Below are 21,185 nucleotides of genomic sequence, written 5' to 3' on the forward strand. Positions count from 1 at the left end.
CCGCAGTACTCGTGCCGCAGTCCTCCCACCGCAGTACTCGTGCCACAGTCCTCCCACCGTAGGATTCGTGCCGCAGTCCTCCCGCCGCAGTCCTCCCACCACAGTGCTTGTGCCACAGTCCTCCCGCACAGTCCTCATACTACAGTCCTCCCACTGGAGTACTCCCACTGCAGGACTCGTGCCACAGTCCCCCCACCGCAGTACTTGTGCCACAGTCCTCCCTCCGTAGTCCTCCCACCACAGTGCTTGTGCCATAGTCCTCCCGCACAGTGCTCATTCTACAGTCCTCCCACTGGAGTACTCCCACCGCAGTACTCGTGCCGCAGTCCTCCCACGGCAGTACTCGTGCCACAGTCCTCCCACCGCAGTACTCGTGCCACAGTCCTCCCACCGCAGTACTTGTGCCACAGTCCTCCCTCTGTAGTCCTCCCACCACAGTGCTTGTGCCATAGTCCTCCCGCACAGTGCTCATTCTACAGTCCTCCCACTGCGGTACTCATGTTACAGTGCTCCCGCCACCATCCTCCCACTACTGCTCATAATGGAATAGCATGAGAACAGGTGCCCCGTGGCGCCATCCTTGGGGATGTTGTAGAAGCTCCTGCCAGAGGGGGAGTTTTCGCAGCTCTGTTCTTCAGCCTAAAATGATGTTGTGGCCTGTTCCTCCTTTAAATGTTTTTATAGCCATGATTAGTACAAAACTGGAAGGCAGATCTTCCGTTTCCTCAATGTTTGATACTATTTCTTACAATTTCTGAAAGTTACAATATTGGTTAGAGAATAATGCTAATTGGGTAAATTTTAAGGTATATTTTAAGATAATAACAGCTCTCAAGAGGATTTTTAAAAAACCATTGAAATACTATGTTCGTTTTTGGGGTCTTTGAACTAAATTATTTTCTCTTTTCACACTCTGCTGCCAATTAAAATCCATGTTAAATAACCTTACATTTCTCAGGCCATTAACTTCTCTTTAAAAAGTTGCTTTTTGGTACTTAGAATTACATTTCAAATAATGTTTTCCCATAAACCTAAAATTGATTTTAATTGATTACTGCTTATTTGTGTCTTTGTTTAGTCTTTTTATTTTTTCCTCATGGCTTTCATTATGGGTACTTTTTTATCTCAGGAGAAAGAAACTATAGTTCATAATAAAAGAAATTAGTTTTTTAGAAACATGCCCTTAATGTGGCATTAAAATATTTTAATAAATCAGTTTATTTTGGAAACTACTCTGTGTAAACCTTTTTAGAAAATATCCTTATCCAAATACCTGAAAATAATTTAGACTTACATTGAATGAGGCTAACAAAAGCAAAAATCTGTTTGCTTTTCAAAAAATATATACTGCTTTAATAAGATACTTGATGAATTCTGAAGTGCTTGTTATTTGCTTTTCCTAAAAATTCTAGTTTCTAAAAGTGAGGACACCTTCCCCTTCAACACAAAACAAAAATAATTTCCTTTGCATTGTGGCCTGGTGCAGTAGAGAAATGACCTCACGTTCAAGCACACTGTTCTCTGTCCCACGTCAGAGAGGAAACCTGGAGCCAACATAGGGAGGAATCCTCTCTTCCACTTGAATGGATAGTTAGCTGGGAAGTCTGCTGGAGCAAGTGTGGGAGAGGATAGTGGACAGGTCCATCAGGACCCAGTCAGGCAGTGGTATGTTATGTGCTATACGGGGACCCTGAGTGAGCTGCATCAGCTGGTGTTGACAAAAGACATTGCATCTTCAAGTCCCCTCATGGCATGTTGGAGTTCAGGGCACCTTAATGAATTGGGTGCTAGGTAGCTTGTCCTGGGCCAAGAAACATAAGAGAGTATCATGAGCAGTTTCATACCAGTAAATTTTAAAGCAAATGGACAAAGTCCTAAAAAATCTGACCAATGAAAAAATAGAAAGCCTGGTAGTCCTATAATTATCAAAAGAATTCAAAATTGGAATAACATTAAAAAAAATCAAGGGGCACCTGGGTGGTTCAGTTGGTTAAGTGTCTGCCTTTGGCTTGAGTCATGATCCCAGAGTCCTGGGGTCGAGTCCTGTGTTGGGCTCCCTGCTCAGCAGGAAGTTTGCTTCTCTCTCTGCCCCTCCCCATGCTCATGCTCTCTCTCTCTCTCAGATAAATATACAAAATCTGTATTTAAAAAAATATATCATTAGGAGAAGGAAGGGAAAAATGAAGGGAGGGAAATCGGTGGGGGAGACGAACCATGAGAGACTATGGACTCTGAGAAACAAACTGAGGGTTTTAGAGGGGAGGGGGGTGGGGGGATGGGTTAGCCCGGTGATGGGTATTAAGGAGGGCACGTACTGCATGGAACACTGGGTGTTACACGAAAACAATGAATTGTGGATCACTACATCAAAAACTAATAATGTATGGTGACTAACATAATTTAATAAAATAAAATTAAAATTAAAAAAATTAAAAAATATATCAATGTACCTTTACCAGATTAACAGGAAAAGGAGAGAAATCATCTCAGTGGACAAAGGAAAAGCGTTTAATAAAATTCAATATTCATGCATGATCAAAACTCTTAGCAAACTAGGACTAGAAAGGAATTTCCTTAAACTGATACAGAGTATCTTCAGAATAACTATAGCTAATGTACTCACTGGGTGAAATTTTTGAAAGCTTTCTTTTACGATCAGAAATAAGACAAGGGTGCCCCCTGTTACAGGTTCTGTGGAACGTTGTACTATTCGTCTTGGGTAGCATTATAAAGAATAAAAATAAAGGATATGAGAATCGAAAAGGAAAGATTAAAACCATCACCTTTTGCATATGATATGATTGTGTACTAATAATCCAGAAGAATCTATGGAAACTGTTAAGATTAGTAAGTAAATTCAGCAGGGTTGCTCTATTCAAGATTAATATGCAAAATGGATTGCATTTCCTTATACCTTTAATAAACATAAAATGAAAATTATTTCAAGGTGACCATTTACAGTAACAAAGATATCAAATATCCAGGAATAAACTGTACTCATTTATAGGCCCTCTGTGCAAAAACTATAAAACACAGAAGAAGGTTGTGTTGTGTATGGCTTTAAAAATTTAATATTAAAATGATGTCAGCTTTTCCCAAAGTGATTATACATTCAGAGCAGTCCCAGTCAAAATCCTGTTAACTATATGTTTGCAGAGCTTGACAAATTTGTGTGGAAATGCAAAGGGCCAGTAATGACCAAAACCTGTTAAGAAAGTAGAACAAGGTGGAAGTTCTTACTCCACTGGAAATCAAAACCTATTTTAAAGCTACAGGAGTCAGCTATGTGCTGTTGACATAAGGATAGACAGATGAGTGGACTCGTGCAGAGAGCACAGATGTAAGGGACACGGGGCGCCTGGGTGGCTCAGTAGGTTAGGCATCTGCCTTCAGCTCAGGTCATGATCCCAGGGTCCTGGGATTGAGTCCTGCATTGGGCTTCCTGCTCCACACAGAGCCTGCCTGTGCCTCTCTCTCTGTCTCTCATGAATAAATAAATAAAATCTTAAAAAAATAAATAAATAAAGGGGGGCAGCTTCCGGAACAGTGGGGAGGACCGGCCTCTCCGCTCTTGGTTCTGGCAGCTCGGACCTCTGTCTGGAAAGCCTCTACCTCATCCTGAACTCAGCGATTTATTCCAGGTGCATTGTAAAGTGTGGAGGGCAAAAATCATAAAGTACCTAGAAGATAATAGAGGAGAATATCTTTGAGACCTCGGGATAGGGCAAAGCTTCTTAAATAGGGTGTTAAAAAGCATGAATGACAGAGTCAAGTTTAATCATTGGAAGACACTGTGAAGAGTAAGAAGGCAAGCCATGGGGTTAGAGAGCACATTTGTAAAACGTATAATAAACAAAGGACTTAAAGCTCCAATATATAAAGAATTCCTACAAGTAATGAGAGCCAACAATCCTAGAAAATGGAATGAAGATTTGAACAGGTGCTTTACATAACAGAAGCCTAAAACTAATAAATATATGAAAAGATATTCAACTTATTAGTTAATGGAAGGAAATTAAAACCAAAGTGAGATACCTCTATGTATCCACCAGAGTGGTTGAAACTTAAAAGTGACAGTATCAGATGGTGGCAGAGATAGGCAGTAGGAATTCACCTACATAACTAGTGAGAATGGGAATTGGTGCAACCACTTTGGAATACAATTCCATGCTACCTACTCAGGTAGGGGGTAGGTACTTCCTGTACTTTCTGTGGCTTGGCAAATCTACTCCCGTTTCTAGTCTAAAGATACTTACCACAAAGCTTAACAAGTGTGCGCCATGAATATTCATAGCAACAGACATATTAATAGCCCCAAACTGGAAACAACTCAAACAGTATAGTGGATAAATAAATAAATTATGATATAGTCTTACCATGCAATTCTGTAGAGTAACCTCAGTGAACAAGCTAGCTATTCGAACATGGAGAAATCTCACAACATAATACTGAGCCAAAGAACCCAACTGAAGAAACAAGGTTTGATGGGGTTGATAGATACAGTACAAAAGCAGACCAGACTGAGCTGTAGCCTGCAGGGGGTACAGGTTTAGGGGATAAAAAGACTTTTAAAGAAAGGACTACAGTCAAAGTCAGGGTGGGCTCGGGGGAAGAAGGCCTGACGGGTCCTCCTGAGGGCTCGTAGTGTTGACTGGAGTGGCTGCTTTTGTGGGTGTTCACTGTGTGGTCAGTCACGGGTCAGTTGATTTTTGTTTTGTCACCTATCCTATAAAATTTTACAATTATACCTACATGAAGAGAATTCTAGAAATTCTAGAGTTTTTTTTTAGCTCTCGTGGGACAGAACCTGCCTTCTAACCTGTAAGCTTCCTTTCCAACTCTCACACACGTTCAGGAAACCCACCTTACGTGCAGGAACGGGAGGTAGGAGACAGCCTTTGGCGTCCCGGCCAGAGAGACTGCCAGGGTTCTTCATGTCCAGATCTCACGGATGGAAGGGTTGGTCAGAGATGGCAGGATCTCCCGGTGCTGGTGCTCAGGGATGGCAGGAAGCCACGGAAGGTTGCTGGGGGAGTCTGAGCCTCCTGCATTCTCTGGAAGTAATGGCAGGCTCTGCATTCCCGGGATTTGAAGAGCCTTTGGTCCTGAGGTGCTTTGCAGGTGTGACGGTCATGTGCACACTCCCACTTCCATGGCGTGGAGTGGTTTTCATTCATCTTGTAAATGGTTATTGTAGGGAACTTCTTGGGACCCTCAGAAAGCTGAAGGGCTGGTAAGACGCACAGCCCTTTTTACCTTACAATACGAGGGAAGGGGGCTGATGTCATAGATGTATTCACTCACCGTTTCAGTAGCTCAGCAGGTGATTTTCTTGAGTGTTCTAAGAATATGAGCATATTTTCTCAAAATAATGATAATTTAAAAATATTTTCCTACTTCTGAGATTTCTAAATGCTTTCCTTTTTTAAAAATCAGGAAAGGGTATTAAATTTTATTGAATGCTAAGCGGTTTTACAGGTGGTTACATAGATGGATTACTTTATTTGACATTTTTAATGTGCTATATTATTTTAACAGATCTCTTAATACAAATAAATTTTTATACCCCGCAATAAAAGCTACTTAGTGTTGCAGTGAAGTATTCCTTTGATGTGCTGTTTAATTTTTCAGTATAGCATAACCGGAAGAAGAATGGATTCTGAGGTCAGACCTAAATTTGAGTCCTGGCTCCTCCACTGACGAGCTCTGTGACTTTGGGGGTGTGACTTAATCTTTCTTACCTGGTTTTCTCCTCTAGAAAATGAGGATAATACTAAAGATATAATGCATGTAGAACACTTAGCACAGTGTCTCATACATAGTAAGTGACTAGTAAAAAGAAAAAATACACATACATCCTTTTTTTCTCATTGTAATTTTAGATTTTATATCTGAATTCTTAAGTAAGATTGAACTGCAGGTTTATCTGTGTGTGCTGTCTTTGTCAAGTTCAGGTATTAAAGTATATTTTATTACTATTTGTAATATATAAAAATGTGTAGGGCACGTCCCAGTGTACATAGTGGGCACCAAAGGCATGTTGATGATGACTTTAGCGATCACTTTTGTGATTAGTCACAATACCCTGAATAAAGTAGTGCTTTTTTTATTAAGTTTTTTTTTAATTCCAGCATAATTAATACACAGTGTTCTATTAGTTTCCGGTGTACAATATAGTAGTTCAGCAGTTCTGTACATTACCCAGTGCTCATCATGGTAAGTGTATTCTTAATCCCCATCACCTATTTCACAAAGCACATATTTGTTTTATATTTATTTAAAAATTTTTTTAGAGAGAGAGGGAGAAAGAGAATCCCAAGCAGGCTCCACTATTAATGTGAAGCCCAACACGGGGCTTGATCTCACGACCCTAAGATCCTGACCTGAGTCGAAATCAAGAGCCAGCTGCTTAACCGACTGAGCCACTCAGGCACCCCTCACAGAGTATATTTTAAATTAATACAAAGTCAAGAAAACATCCATCTTGTATATTCTGTAACAATAATAGCGGTGAACCGAAACAGCATTCAGAGACACTAATCCTTGAAAGTGAACACACTTACTGGCAAAACCAAAACCTTTCTTGGAAATAATGTTTATTCATGTTATTTTCTTCGACACATTATGGTCTGTTCAGGTGCCATATTCTAAAATCAATTAGGTTCAATTTTACCAATTTTGGCAACATGCTATTTTTTAGAAAACCATCTAGTTACTGAGTTTTCAAATTTAATCAAAAAGAATAAAATCAGATAAACCAAATACCTGTCCAGATCCACAGAATGTTCTACAGAAACCAGAAACAAATCTAGAATCAAATGTAAGCATTTCAAAAACTTTTAATATTTGGTTCCCTTACTGAGTAACAAAAAATCACTGTTCCGCTGTCCCAAAATCTCATATAAAGTGTACATGTGAACACACACATACTTGTATGTCCATTCAGACGTGTCCATCCCCACTGCCAATGGCAGACATGGAGCAGACCAGAGCCTTGGTATTACCTGGGAGTGAACTAGACAGAAAATAAGAGAAAGATTGCATGGTTTCCTTGTCATCACAATCAGTCCACACCAATTTCCTCAAGTCTGCCCTCTGTGAACTCATAATTCATTAGGAAGAAAATGCAGCATGAAACTAAACCTGAGGGGCACCTGGATGGCTCAGTCGTTATTAAGCGTCCGACTCTTGGTTTCGGTTCAGGTCATGATCTCTGTGTCATTGGATCAAGCCCCACATTGTGACTTTGTATGGAGTCTGCTTGTGCTCAGTATGGAGTCTGCTTGTCCCTCTCCCTGTGCTCCTCCCCCTACTCTCTCTCTCTCAAATAAATAAATAAAATCTTAAAAATTTTTTTTCTAAAAAAAAAAAGAAACTAAACCTGATAACATGTGGAAAAGGGGCTTTCTGAACGTGGTACTGGACCGAGGTTCAAAACCCGTATACAGTAACCACGGACCACATGTGGCTATTTCACATTAAAGTTAAGTAAAATTAAAACTTCAGTTCCTGAGCCATACCAGCCACATATCACATGCTCAGTCGCTATGTGTGCCTGTTTAAATTTAATTAAATAATTAAAGCTTCCCCATTATACTAGCCACATTTCAGGTGCCCAGCAATCACAGTGCATACAGAACATCTCCCATCACTGCAGGAAGTTCTTTTGGAAAGTGTTGCTCAGACACAACTCCTGCATCATCCTAGCCTCGCCGTGAGCCTCATTATTGAAGCCAAATACATTGTCAGCACTTGACTAGGTGTCCTGAAGTTCTTGATTCTTTGTTATAATCATGGAGCTTGTCTTCCCTAGGTTCTTAAATTGGCAAATAGTATTTTAAAGAATTCATATGTTAGATCTTATTAAAATACTTACTTTCCACGCAAAACATTTTTATCTAAATAGATGGTTTATTTTTTTTTTTTTTGAGCGTGAACAAAGCAGTGAAATTCGTATGTATGCAAAGAACTCCCTGAAGGTATGTTCCTATTAGAGGTGGTCCTTTCAATCCAAAATGAAAGTGGTCTTTGAATTCTGGTATAATTTACAGTACCGATCTTTCCTAGAAAAATCACTTTTATGTTTCTGTGTTTTTGCAGGATCTCCATTGTGTGACATTTCTATATGGGAATTTTGATGCTGTTTATTATAACCTTGTTATTTCTCTTGCATTTGTCTGTAGGTTTGCAAAGATTCAAATCAGTGTTTCTGAACCCATTATTCCATTCAGAGAGACAATCACAAAACCCCCAAAAGTCGACATGGTCAATGAAGAAATAGGCAAACAACAAAAAGTTGCAGTTATCCACCAAACAAAAGAAGATCAGAGTAAAATCCCTGAAGGAATCCAAGTTGACTCTGATGGGCTCATCACCATAACAACCCCCAATAAGCTTGCCACACTCAGTGTTCGAGCCATGCCCCTTCCGGAAGAAGTCACACAGATTCTGGAAGAAAATAGTGATTTGATTCGTTCTATGGAGCAGTTGACATCCTCTTTGAATGAGGGCAGACATACTCAGATGATCCACCAGAAGACCCAAGAGAAAATTTGCGAATTCAAAGGAAAACTAGAGCAATACCTAACAGGGAGAAAATGGAGGAACACTGTTGACCAAATCTGGTCATTTGGCCCAAGAAAATGCGGGCCCAACATATTAGTTAATAAAAGCGAAGACTTTCAGAACTCAGTATGGACAGGCCCAGCCATCAAAGCTTCAAAAGAGGCCAGTAGATACCGAGATTTGGGCAACAGCATTGTGAGTGGTTTCCAGCTAGCAACCCTCTCTGGCCCCATGTGTGAGGAGCCTCTCATGGGTGTCTGTTTTGTTTTGGAAAAATGGTACCTAAGTAAATTTGAGGAACAAGGGGCAAATGATAAACACAATGAAGAGCAAAGGGATGTGGTGCAGGACAGCCAAGGGGAAGAGGAAGCCTGTTCCGGTGGAGGCGAAAACCCGGGGCTCCAAGACGGCGGCTCTGAGCCCTTGGAGAAGAAGACTTCCCAGAAAGGAGAGTCTTCGCTCACTGACTGCTACGGACCCTTCTCAGGACAGCTCATCGCCACCATGAAGGAGGCATGTCGCTATGCCCTGCAGGTGAAACCTCAGCGTCTGATGGCAGCCATGTACACATGTGACATCATGGCCACTGGTGATGTTCTTGGTAAGAAGGGCGAAGACAGTGAGAAATGCCAGGGGTGACAGTGAGGTCTCTGAGGTCAGAAAACTCAAACGCACTTAATATTTTTTTTACAGAAGTTATGTCATCAGCTAGTTTACTAAAGAACTAAGATCTTTGAAAGCCAGGCACCTTAAATATTATGATCATGACGGGGAGGGGGGATGGTGGTGGGATGAAACTTGATTACCAAAGATCTTTTGATTTGCAGCAAATAGACTCTTTTCTGTAATGAGAGGTCTGGCAAATGAGGTGTAAACTACCCATACATGTTACCACCCAAACCTGTGCGGCATTCTCTTTCTCAAGTGAGTAACCGTATCGGTCTGGGTAACTAGAACCTTTCTGGAAATGATCAAAGAGGACGGTGACATTCTTACACACCTAACACAAAAGGGCTTCTGTAAATTCTGGGTCCCTGCAGAAGAAGATTATTGGCGGCTTTATTCATCACTGACCATTACAGCAAATCCTACTTTGATTTTTCTCTCTCCAGAAGGAGATCCTCTGGGATCCCTGGAGACTTGGAGCCCTGGCATTTAGTAGCTGTTTTGACTTTTGACAAATAGTCCTTCTCACTAAGACTTCTTTTCTTCACCTGTAAGAAGGAAGTAGTAGGGTTCTTTTGCTGATTTATTCCTAAAAGCAGATATCTAAACTGTTGGGGTTTTTTTTCCCAAAAGAAATTCAGGCCTGCCTCCACAGCAGGGCTCCTAGGATAGGGATGGAGTGTCCGCGGCAGCGTTTCGGAAATAGCTGGGCTAAGCAGCCACACGGACGTGGTGATGCGGGACCGCTCAGAGCCTTGTGTGCTAGAACAACATCTGCGGGGGTGACCTCTAGTGCACAGTGTGTCTCAGCCTTGTTTGGATGCAGCACAGCATTCGCAGCTCAGGGAACGCATAGATTAGTTTGAGGAAACCAATCAGGACCATTCCTAGATGTCCTCCACTTTCCCCAAGAACTTCCATAATTCATGAAGGCAGAGGTGGAGTTAGAATCAGGGAACCATGAAGAAGAGCCTGACAGATGCCACCTCAACCCGAGTACCTCTGTTGATGGGCAGCTCACAGCCTGTGCATGACGAGGTGGCGTCTTGCCATTCTTGGGCAAATGTCTTGTCTCCTGCTAGTTTCCAGCCACGTGTGCCACCATCCCTCCCTCCTACAAGCTGTGGCACATCATGTGCCTGAGGAGCACATTTGTTCTCTAGTGTGCGTCCGGCAGAAAACTCTCCAGAGCCGTCGGCTGTGTTTCCATGATGGGATCTTCGGTGCCCTTCCGCTGTTCCGTTGCCATCCCCTAGGGCATACTTTACTTGCTCAGCATCCCACTTCAAGCAGCAATTGCATCTTGTCACTGACTCATGGGGAGTCAGGATCAACATCATTTCTTTTTTAAAGTAAGTTATGTCTTCCCGCTTCATCCCCAGAAAGCAGAATCCAAATTTTGGTGATTGACTAGACCATAGAAATTACGTAGTCCCATGAACTCCTGAATTTATACACGAGTAAACTGGATCTATACAATTCCTTTTTTCCCTTAGGTTTTATATAGAAACACAATAGTACAGGAAGGTTTTTTTGTTTGTTTGTTTTTTTAATGCCAAGAAAAAGAAGTCCCAGTACCACAATCTTAACACACTGATTCTTTTTTCATTTTTTTTTATGTGTCTTTTCTTGTCTACTGAGAACTGAAACTCTGTAAGCAGTGAATTGAATGTTTTGATGAAGTTAAGCTCCTTCATATCTGTAGATTTCCCCTGATGATCAAGGTACCAACCATGTAGATGAAGTAAGTATAGGTTGATAAGATGTTGGGTTAGAAAGTCCACGCATTTCCAAAGGCCTAAATCATACTTTAATAAATATGTACAAATCTTTAATATTTTCTTAAAACTCTGCAGGAAGTTAGCATATGGCTTCAGAGTCTGCAGTTTCTAGAATCCAGTTTTGATCCCCCCTAGAAGTTCATTTGTTGGCAGAGATTATCCATAATTTCTCAAAAGGACAAGTTTCTTAAGGACCGTGAGATACAGACTCCGGCCCCAGAGACGGACCCTGTGTAGGAGGCCAGCTACCTGCTCATCAGCTTCTTGGCTCTCTGGAACTCGAGTGTTCTCCTGTGTTCATTCCCCCTGCCACAGGCTGTCCCCCGTTCTCCTCACTGAGGACAGTGCAGGACACACATACCAGGAAGCTCTGCCTTCCAGCTCTTCTGTATTGACACTGCACACGTTTCTCCATATTGTGGGCATGTCTCATCCTTGCTTGGAAACTAATGGAGAAGACCCTTTCTGGTGTCATTAGTTGGACCTTTTATTTTGGCAGGCTCAGCTTAACACCTCGGACGCCCTCCTGATGCACCTTTTCTTCTTCCGTCCACTGTGCGTGTCCTATTAGAACAGAATGAGGACACAGCAGTATACCCTTCTTGACCGAACAGGTTTATTTTGGAGCTACTGTTGTGTTTTGGGGATGGGGAGGATGTCTCCTCCTTTTTCTCTCATTGGGACCATTTGTGGTTGTTATTTCAGACTCTTCTTACTCCTGAAAGGAGTTTTATCTTAGAGTTTGTTATCCCAAAACTTGTTCTGTTTCTTCTCCTTTATGTGGTTGAAATGATCCTTCTGAAAGTCCGGGGTCCCCGGACATCTGTGCCTGTCCTTCCCTCTCCTCCCCTCCTGGGAGAGTAATGGGAACCCACATCTCCTCCCCAAATTGCCGGCTCTCCTGCATTATCGTTGGGAGTGGCATTTGTCCTTTGCTTTCTGAGAAGACAAATTTCCCACGTACCACATGAAGCCAGGATCAGCTGTTGGCATTTATCAGCCCGACACTCCAGGCAGACTGTTGAGTCATCCCTGTTGAGTCAGTGCTCCGTGCCCGCTTTCCCATTTCCTTTAGGAAATCACCACCAGGACCCTGCGCGTGACCAGGCAGCCCTAGGACAGTCCCTTGAAATATCACTGTGATCCTGTCCTTTTCTCTCCATCCTGGCTCTCTCCACCTGGCCGTCCCACTCTGTTCTGGCATTTGTAGGAAGGGCTACAGATGTCGATCGTCAGGGTTATTTGTCCTCTTCTCTCTTAGGAGCAAAGTCAGTCTTTGCCTGGCCTGCTCCTGGTGCACAGTCCACGGTGCTGGGCCTCTGACCCCACCACGTGGCACCTGTGTGTGTGGGTTGGTTAGTGCACGGCCTCTGGTCCATGGCCACTGGCCGGCCTTCTTAATCATTTCTGCAACCTAGCTGGCTGCACACCCTCCACCTTACGAAGAAACTGTGTTTCGATATGGTCTGGAATTGTTCCTCCTGAATTAGCATGAAGTCCTCATCAGTGTGAAGCTGCTTAGAGGTGAGGGTCTCCTCTTACGTCCGTTTTCTCAGTGCTTTGAGAGGTTCTTCGGTAGTGATGGCCACGTTCTAGTACCCAAGGTCAGTACGGCCAGCTGCTGACTTTCTGTATTTTCCTTCTTTTCTAAATTACCGCCTTCATCTGGAACAAGAAACGAGGAGACCTCTATGTTCCCAAGGCCTTTTGCTTCCTTGCCTAGATATTCAGGGATCTTCCAGGCTTTGCTGGCAGATGCTCTAAATTCTCCAGGAATTGGCACAAGTAAAAAGACAAGTTCAAGTCTTTTTTATTTAGCAAAATGAGTGTCCTTAGTCTCTTTTAAAAACTTAATTCTTTCTACACAGACCGTTAAAACAAGAAATCCTTCTGTAAATGGATAGAATTACTTATGATCAGTTTAGGACATTTTGTGGAAAAATAGACATCTCAGAATCACTGTACCTGGGGAAATGATCCCAAGAAAATGGACTTCTTCACCTATAAACTCTGCTTTCTTAAAGGTGTGGTTCTGTTCTCATTTTTTACCCATGAAAGTTGCCTTTAACTTTTTTTTTTAGATTTTTAAAAAATTTTATTTATTTACTTGAGAGAGAGCATGAGCAGGAGGGGCAGAGGGAGAGGGAGAGAGAGAATCTCAAGTGGACTCCATGCTCAGTGCAGAGCCTGACATTGGACTCAGTCTCACAACCCTGAGATCATGACCTGAGCCGAAATCAAGAGTCAGATGCTCAACTGACTGAGCCACCCAGGCGCCTTCGCCTATAACTTTTAACTTTGGACAGTGAAATTTGTTTGTGTTTTTCAGCTGTCTGTCTTTATATTCCCTCTTCTAACCTGGCAGCTTCTTTCATTCTTGGCTCCTCATGGTTTTTATCTTTGGCAACAACTTCACGTATGAAAAAGAACTTTTTCTGCTAGCTCTAGAGTTTTAATCACGCATCGGCGACTCCAGTCCTCCCTATGTTTTTACCCATAGGGACAAATGCTCACATTGTGAGAACATACATGCCTTAACGTATCAGAAACAGTCTCAATAAGTGTCACTGTTTACTTTTAAAAACCTCTTCTCTTCCAAACGCGGGGTTCTTTTTACATTTCATCAGCATCTCATAATTCATTTCAACAAAAATGTATGGACGTGTATAGATGCCTACTGTTAAGCATAATTCCTGCTTTGAGAGATGAGTTAGGTGACAAAGCCTAATTATATGAAACAAAGCACAACACGGTTGAATCCAGTGAATAAATACGTCTTCCAGTGAAATTTTATGAGAAATTGGGATTAGCAAAATTCGAAACAGGGTAGATTTTTTGAAAGGGATAGTTCTTTGAAACAGGCTGTGATGGATGGAATAATTTGCAGTTAGAGCAGGTACGTGTGAAATTGGCTCTCTTTATAGCACAGCACTGAAGACCACGACGGGGCTTAGAGAGGACTCGTTTCCACTTGGTTTTATAGGAGCTTCTGCTCAGCATTCCCTCTAACCCTGGACGGTGGGTTGGTTGGAGCTAACTGTGCAACCTTGCATTTACTCACAGGAACTTGTGTCTTGTTGAGCGTGGGTCCTTACCTAGTTATCCTGATTCTGTCCCAGTATTAATTAGCCTTCCAGCCTCCTGTCAACTTTGGATTTGATCATCATGCTTTCTGAACCCGTGGGTTGCTGGTGACCATCGTAAGGACACAGAGCTGCAATCAGGGTGCTGACCCATCTTGCTGGGGGTGGGGGACAACTTGTTGACATGCACTTCCTGCAGACTCGGGGCTGAGTTCCTCCGTAGAAGAGCCCACATTCCCCGCCGTGTCCACAACACACTGGAGCTCATGTTTGGTGGAGGCCCATCTGCATCCTGTCAACCACATCTGCTTGATTTAGCAGTCTGCTCGCTCTGCAACAAAAGGGAAAGGGGTTAGTGTGACCTGATTTATAAGAATCAGAAGTGCCCACCGATTTCTCGGCGTGTGTGTTTTAATTGAAGTTACACCACAAGGGTTACCAGCAATAACAGAAACCACAAGATAAAAGAAAAATCTTCCTCCTTGGAAATCAGCGTGTCATTTTCCACTTTGTTTTACAATCTTTGTCCATAATAGTACACTTCCCATAGCTGTAACCGTATGGTAGAAGGAGTGTGATGTTTCGCTTTTTACATTTATTTATTTATTTTATAAGCTGCTTCCATTTGGCTATTTAGTATTCACGGATTTCATTTTAACCTCTGCATAACATCCCATCAACTTGTTATGCTATAATTTACTTCCCATCATCCCCAAATTGGAAATTCACATTGTTTCCTGTTTATTTACTGTAAGAGAAAACATTGCTCTGAACAGCTGCTTCCTATCCTAAATTCTGAAAAAAAAAATCATACCTTTAATTGCCACACTTCCAGCTTGAACGATTGTGGAGTGTACAGACCAGTCTTGCTGCCCTGTTACAGAAGAAGAAAATACATATGAGAGTATATAATGCCATCCAAGAGCAAATTAGGTTCAGATAGTGAAGAGATGGTTTTGATCTCGGGATCCCATGGAAGACTCAGTGGAGCAGGTGATTCTGAATGGGCTTTAACTCATGAAAAGGAGGCGACCATGCAGTGGGATGAGGCGCGCTGGGGGTTGGAGGACCGCGCACACGCGGAGTGGGAGGACCTCAGATGTGTGCCGCCGTGGTGAGCACTCCTGCTCGGCTGGACGCTCAGTCTATGTGCTGTTGGGTCTGGCAGTCCTGGAGCTGGACGTCTTGGGTCGCTGCTGCAGCCCCAGAGGGCCTTGAATTTGGGCTGGGGTGTAGTTTATGGTGTAGTCATTCAAAGACCAGCCCTGACCAACCTGTTTCCATCAATTAACTTTTTTTTTTATTAAAACATTTTTTTTATTTGAGAGAGAGCACGAGCAGGGGGAAGAGGCAGAAGCAGGCTTCCTGCCGAGCAGGGAGCCCGATGCGGGGCTTGATCCCAGGACGCTGGGATCATGACCTGAGCCGAAGGCAGACGCTTAACGACTGAGCCACCCAGGCGCCCCTATTGATTAACCTTTTTGTTGCCATTTTTCCCCTGATGGGCGCTTGCCTCTTGGTGCTTCGCATGCAGTACAGCGGGGCACACGTGATCTTTGGGCGCAGGGACAGGTGACTGAGGTATAATGGAGCAGACATCGTGTTGAAGGGGAGTCGGAGTATTCGCAGAGGCCAAATGCTCGCAAGGCCTCCTGGGTATGGCTGCCATAACATCTCAGTGAGAGCAGTGGCAGGTTTAGAGGGTCCAGGCATTGGACGCACCTGTCATGAAAGCCACATGTATTTGGAAGATTCTATTTATAGCTGTTTTCCTCTGTTCGGTGATCCATCACTGTGCCCCAGTTTCAGGATTTAGTGTTAGTGGATTAAAATTGCATGGCTCAAAATTACACGATTAATTACATTCAACCTCCATTGCAGTTATTGATCCGATCCCGCCGGCATGATCCCCGAAGGAAGGGGAGGAGCTGGGGCCCCTGCAGCACAGCTGGGGCTCATCCCCGCTGGCCCACCCCTTGCGGTCTCCGCTCCAGTCACTCAGTAGATCTCCCCCCCCCCGCCCCCGCCGCTGTTTCCTATTTACCTCTGCAAACCACCTAAAGCTTTTCTAGAATGAGCTAGCTGGGTCAAGGTTACTCGTTCACACATGCTGGCTGTTGTACTAGGGTTTTCTCCCCTGCTGGGAATCTCAGGCAGATACACACGGCCTCTAGGAGACACACTGTCATTGTGCTTGTCTCAGAGCTTCCAGATCATACCCAGATTGGTGTGTTCAGTTCTGGGCGCCCCATGCCAAGAGCAGGGTGAGCAGGTCATGGTGGCGCCGATAGGAAAGGGTCAGGATGGAACAGGGAGTGAAGGGCCTGTCACGGAAAGATGGGGGGTGTTCGGGGGCGGAGAAGAGGAAGCCAGATAGCCGTCCTTGAGGAGCTTGCAGGCTGGTCTGTGCCACAGGGATGACACTGTCCTGTGTGATAGAAACTGGAGCTAACAGAAACTAGAGGGGAGCAGATCTGGGGCTGGGGAGTGGCCCAGCGGGGAGGGGGGCCCTGGCATGGCCTGTACCACATGGAGGAGGTGAGCTGGAGCAGGGCCAGCAGAATCTCTCTCTGGTGGATCTTGCTGACCCTTCCGTTCCCTGCTGACCCTCTCTTCTGTTTCTGTAACACAGACTTCTAGTGTGGACAACGGGCAGGGACGGTGTTTCATCTCAGGCTGGATTTGCACTGTGGGGGTGCCCTGGCTCCGTGATCAGCGTGGGGCTGGAGGGTGACAGGGTGGGGGGCCTGGGTGTAGGGACAGTCTCAGCAGCTCAGGCTTGGCCTCCGTGTTGAACGCACACAAATGGTAAACGAATCAGGTCTCCGCGGGGAGAGTTCAGAGAGGCGGAGCCTCAGCGAGTGGTCGTGGGGGGATGTCTGTCCCCAATAGGGCTGGGGTCTGAGGGGGGCGGTGCTGACGCTGGGGAGAGCCATCAGCGGCATGGGTCAGTAGCTTTGCAGCTACACAGAAATCATGAGAGGATGGGAAAAGGACATTTGCCATCAGAAAGTGACGGTGACAGGTCAACAGAGCAGTTCCACTTGAGCCCAGGCCAGCAATAGAGCCCAGGTGTTGACCAAGTGAGAATCCAAGCACTCAGGAAACGGAAGGGAGCAGAAAGTGTGGGAGGTGGTGGGGGAGAGTAGGGGGAAGGCTGTGCCGTTCAGCACTAACAGAATTGTGGTTTGATTTTTCAGCTAAACCTGGAGCTGAGAAAGACCCATTAGAGTTTTTAGGGGTTTTTTATTCCTAAGGCTGCCACATGACGCAATGGGCCTCCTGCCTTTTGTTTGCCTTGGTCCTTCCTGATCCCCACCACCAGGGGGAAGTCTGAGTCGGAGAAGTTCAGAGTCAGAAGGCTGGCTCTGGGTCCTCAGTTCCTTGTTGGAAACAAGCAGTTCTGGGTGGGCCAGGCACCCCAGGGCATCCCCCCGGCACCCAGGGAGGGAGAGCCGGGGCCCATGCTGGTGCTCAGAGGAGAGAACCGCCCCGCTCAGCCACAGCGTTGTAAACCTTTAAGGACAAGGTGTTCCCAGATCAGTTACACCCTTAAAACCACTTTTTCTGAGTGGTAGGTGAAATGGGAGGCTTTAATCAGAGTGTCTGCTGGCCCAAGCCGGTTCCTCACAGCTGTGTGTGATGCTCGGTCTCTGTTCTTTGCAGAGTCTGTCCTGCTTACCGGTTGAAAGACTTGTGCCCCGAGGTGCTCCTGCAGGAGCCCCGGGGAAGACCTCTCCCTTCTGAGCATCAGGCAGCCTTGGGCCGAAGGACGGAATACGAGTTTTAGCCAAGAGGATTTGCTGGTGTTCCTGGGATGTGGCGGGAGACATTGTTATCAGATGTTAAAGATGCCAAGGACCATCCGTTTTCAGGGAAATAAAATACTTCTGCCACTTAGATGTTAGCAGTTTTTAAAAACATGAGCACGCATCTCTATGTGTGTGGTTTTCATTTTTGATATAAAAATGTCACTGTGCCAGTTGCTTGCTTCCTAGGCCCAAGTAGCCTTATGCTATCACCGTCCTGTTAATAACGTCTCATGGTTATTAAGATATTTTAATATTTACAAAGCCCAATCACACTCATCTCACTGGATTTCATGCCCAGAGACCGCTCATGGGTGACACTGTATCAGAAGGTTCTTTGCAGAGTCTCCCCCTGCTCGTGCGATGTTGGGGGGATTGCCCTTTGGGTCATGCCGCTTGGGCTGGTTTCACTTTTTGTTACCTTTATGTCTCTAATTTTTTATAGTTGTACTTTTAAATACGTAAAAAAAAAAGTGTTCATGCTTTTGTACACCCAGCTGGTTGGTAACAAAGTTACTCACTAGTGGGTTGTTACGGGGGCATGAGTAATCAGGTCTTTGTGAGGCTCTAGACGCGGCAGCTCAATGAATTTAAAAGCGGTATGGCTTTGCAGGTCGGGTCTATGCTGTCTTGTCAAAGAGAGAAGGCCGAGTGCTCCAAGAAGAAATGAAAGAAGGGACAGACATGTTCATCATCAAGGCCGTGCTGCCTGTCGCTGAGAGTTTCGGCTTTGCGGATGAGATCAGGAAGCGGACGAGTGGTCTGGCCAGCCCGCAGCTGGTGTTCAGCCATTGGGAGGTAACAGCCCGCATCCCCTTCCCTGCCCCTCGGGTCCCCACGTGCTGCCTGCCTTCGGCACCAGGCCGCGCAGACAGGGCTTCCCGCGCCAGGTCGCCTTCTTGGGGCTCTCCTCCACCAGTGGCGCAGGAGAAGGCGTGTGGCTGTTTTTCGTCCAGAGTGAATGATCCTTGGGTCACAGGTGGCCTGTAATACACACACACACACGCACATATTCATTCTTTCTTTTTACTGCATGTAAAATTTAAGACTCAGAACATTCAATCCTATGTTTCCCTTTGAAGATAGATTTTTTTTTTCTGTGTAGAATGCAACTTTATTTTTTTTATTTTTTTATTTTTTTTATTATGATCAGTTAGCCAGCATATAGTTCATCATAAGTTTTTGATGTAGTGTTCAACAATTCATTAGTTGCATATAACACCAGTGCTCATCCCAATACGTGCCCTCCTTAATACCCATCACCCAGTCACCCCATCCCCCACCCCCTCCCTTCTGTGACCCTCAGTTTGTTTCCCAGAGTCCAGAGTCTCTCATGGTTCGTCTCCCTCTCTGATTTCTTCCCATTCAGTTTTCCCTCCCTTCCCCTGTGGTCCTCCGCACCATTATGTTCCACATATGAGTGAAACTATATGATAATTGTCTTTCTCTGCTTGACTTATTTCACTTAGCATAATCCCCTACAGTCCCATCCATGTTGATGTAAAAGTTGGGTATTCATCCTTTCTGATGGCTGAGTAATATTCCATTGTATAGATGGACCACATCTTCTTTATCCATTCATCTGTTGAAGGCATCTCGGCTCCTTCCACAATTTGGCTATTGCGGACATTGCTGCTATGAACATTGGGGTGCATATGGCCCTTCTTTTCACTACATCTATGTCTTTGGGGTAAAGACCCAGGAGTGTAATTGCTGGGTCATAGGGTAGCTCTATTTTTAACATCTTGAGGACCCTCCATATTATTTTCCAGAGTGGCTGCACCAGCTTGCATTCCCACCAACAGTGTAAGAGGCTTCCCCTTTCTCCGCATCCTCTCCAACACTCGAAGATAGATTTTTAAAGGGAAATCACAGACATTTTGGAAGTGAAACTCTCAGGAACTTTTCTTCCGGGGGAAAAATACTTGTGTTTAGAGGGGACAGGTCTGCTTCCTGCCAGGGACAGCTTTCAATTCCTTTGTGTCACCTCATCTGCAGTCCCCGTTGTGGGGACTCAGGGTTTCTCTGGCTTTCGCGTGTTGTGGGATGAAGTGGCTCATGAGAACACCTCACTGTCAGTGTAGGTACAGGTAGGTGAAGAGCAAACCTTATCCGTAATCAACACTGCAGACGGCGATCGTGAGCACATTGCTTTTTTCACTTGAGGGAAAGTAGTAACCCGGGGCGGGTGGGGAGGTCAGAGCAGGCTTCCTAAAGCATCCCTGAAGGGGGACCCGTGTAGAGGTGAGACCAGAGGCCCGCGCGGCTGGGAGGAGTGCAGGGGACGAGTGCAGGTCACAGGCCGGGAGCCGCTGTTAGGTGTCCAGTCACGGCCTCGGGTCCGGAGTAGAATTTTTTAACTACTGGATGTAAGTAGAAAGGCTGGTGTAAGAAAGCAGTTTCTGTTGTCACTTTACAGGGAATGGAAATAACTTCACAGCGCCCACTTTTCCCTTGGAGGTTCATGGCTTGGTAGAAGGGGCGTTGGCTCTGGTGTGGGCCACTTCTGGTTTCAGATACCAACTCCGCCGCTTGCTGGGGCTGACTGTGGAGCCTGCTGAGTTTGTCCCCCTGAGATAAAGCATGTGGAGCAGGTGGCCTGGTGGCCGATGCTGTGGGCCGTCGTTGGTGCGCGCTCACCTGGGCTTGCTCTCGGCCCCCATGGCCCGTCCCCGGCTCTTCCTTCAGCACCGCTCCAGCCAAAACCCCTCCCCTATTTCTCTCACCTCCATCAGTCAGATGGGTCCTGTTTCACCGCAGGTCACAAAGGGGAGTGTGGTAAGTGAGGGAGAACCTCTTTTTTTTTTTTTTTTTTTTTAATTAACATATCATGCATTATTTGTTTCAGGGGTACAGGTCTGTGATTCATCAGTCTTACACAATTCACAGCGCTCACCATAACACATAGCCTCCCCAATGTCCATCACCCAGCCACCCCATCCCTCCCAGCCCCCACCACTCCAGCAACCCTCAGTTTGTTTCCTAAGATTAAGAGTCTCTTATGGTTTGTCTCCCTCTCCGCTTTTGTCTTATTTCATTTTTTCCTCCCTTCCCCTATGATCTGCTGTCCTGTTTCTCAAATTCCTGATATCAATGAGATCATATGATACTTCTTTCTCTGATTGACTTATTTCGCTCAGCATAATACCCTCTAGTTCCATCCACGTCATTGCAAATGGCAAGATTTCATTTTATTTTTGATGGCTGCATAATATTCCCATTGTATATATATACCAAATCTTCTTTATCCATTCATCTGTTGATGGACATCTTGGCTCTTT

At 44.7% G+C, this 21,185-nt stretch overlaps 1 protein-coding gene across 1 annotated transcript in view; it reads left to right on the top strand.

The window, feature by feature from the left end:
• Window positions 1-21,185, top strand: part of EFL1 (elongation factor like GTPase 1) — an 83,933-nt gene that overhangs the window by 60,297 nt on the left and 2,451 nt on the right. The window contains exons 16-17 of the mRNA XM_081831895.1: window positions 8,184-9,166; window positions 18,518-18,702. Of these exons, the coding sequence (XP_081688021.1) occupies window positions 8,184-9,166; window positions 18,518-18,702 (1,168 nt within the window). The remainder of the gene's footprint in view (window positions 1-8,183; window positions 9,167-18,517; window positions 18,703-21,185) is intronic.

Source organism: Leptonychotes weddellii, chromosome 9, assembly GCF_054177405.1.
Source record: "Leptonychotes weddellii isolate Sample4059 chromosome 9, ASM5417740v2, whole genome shotgun sequence".
Lineage (NCBI taxonomy): Eukaryota > Metazoa > Chordata > Mammalia > Carnivora > Phocidae > Leptonychotes > Leptonychotes weddellii.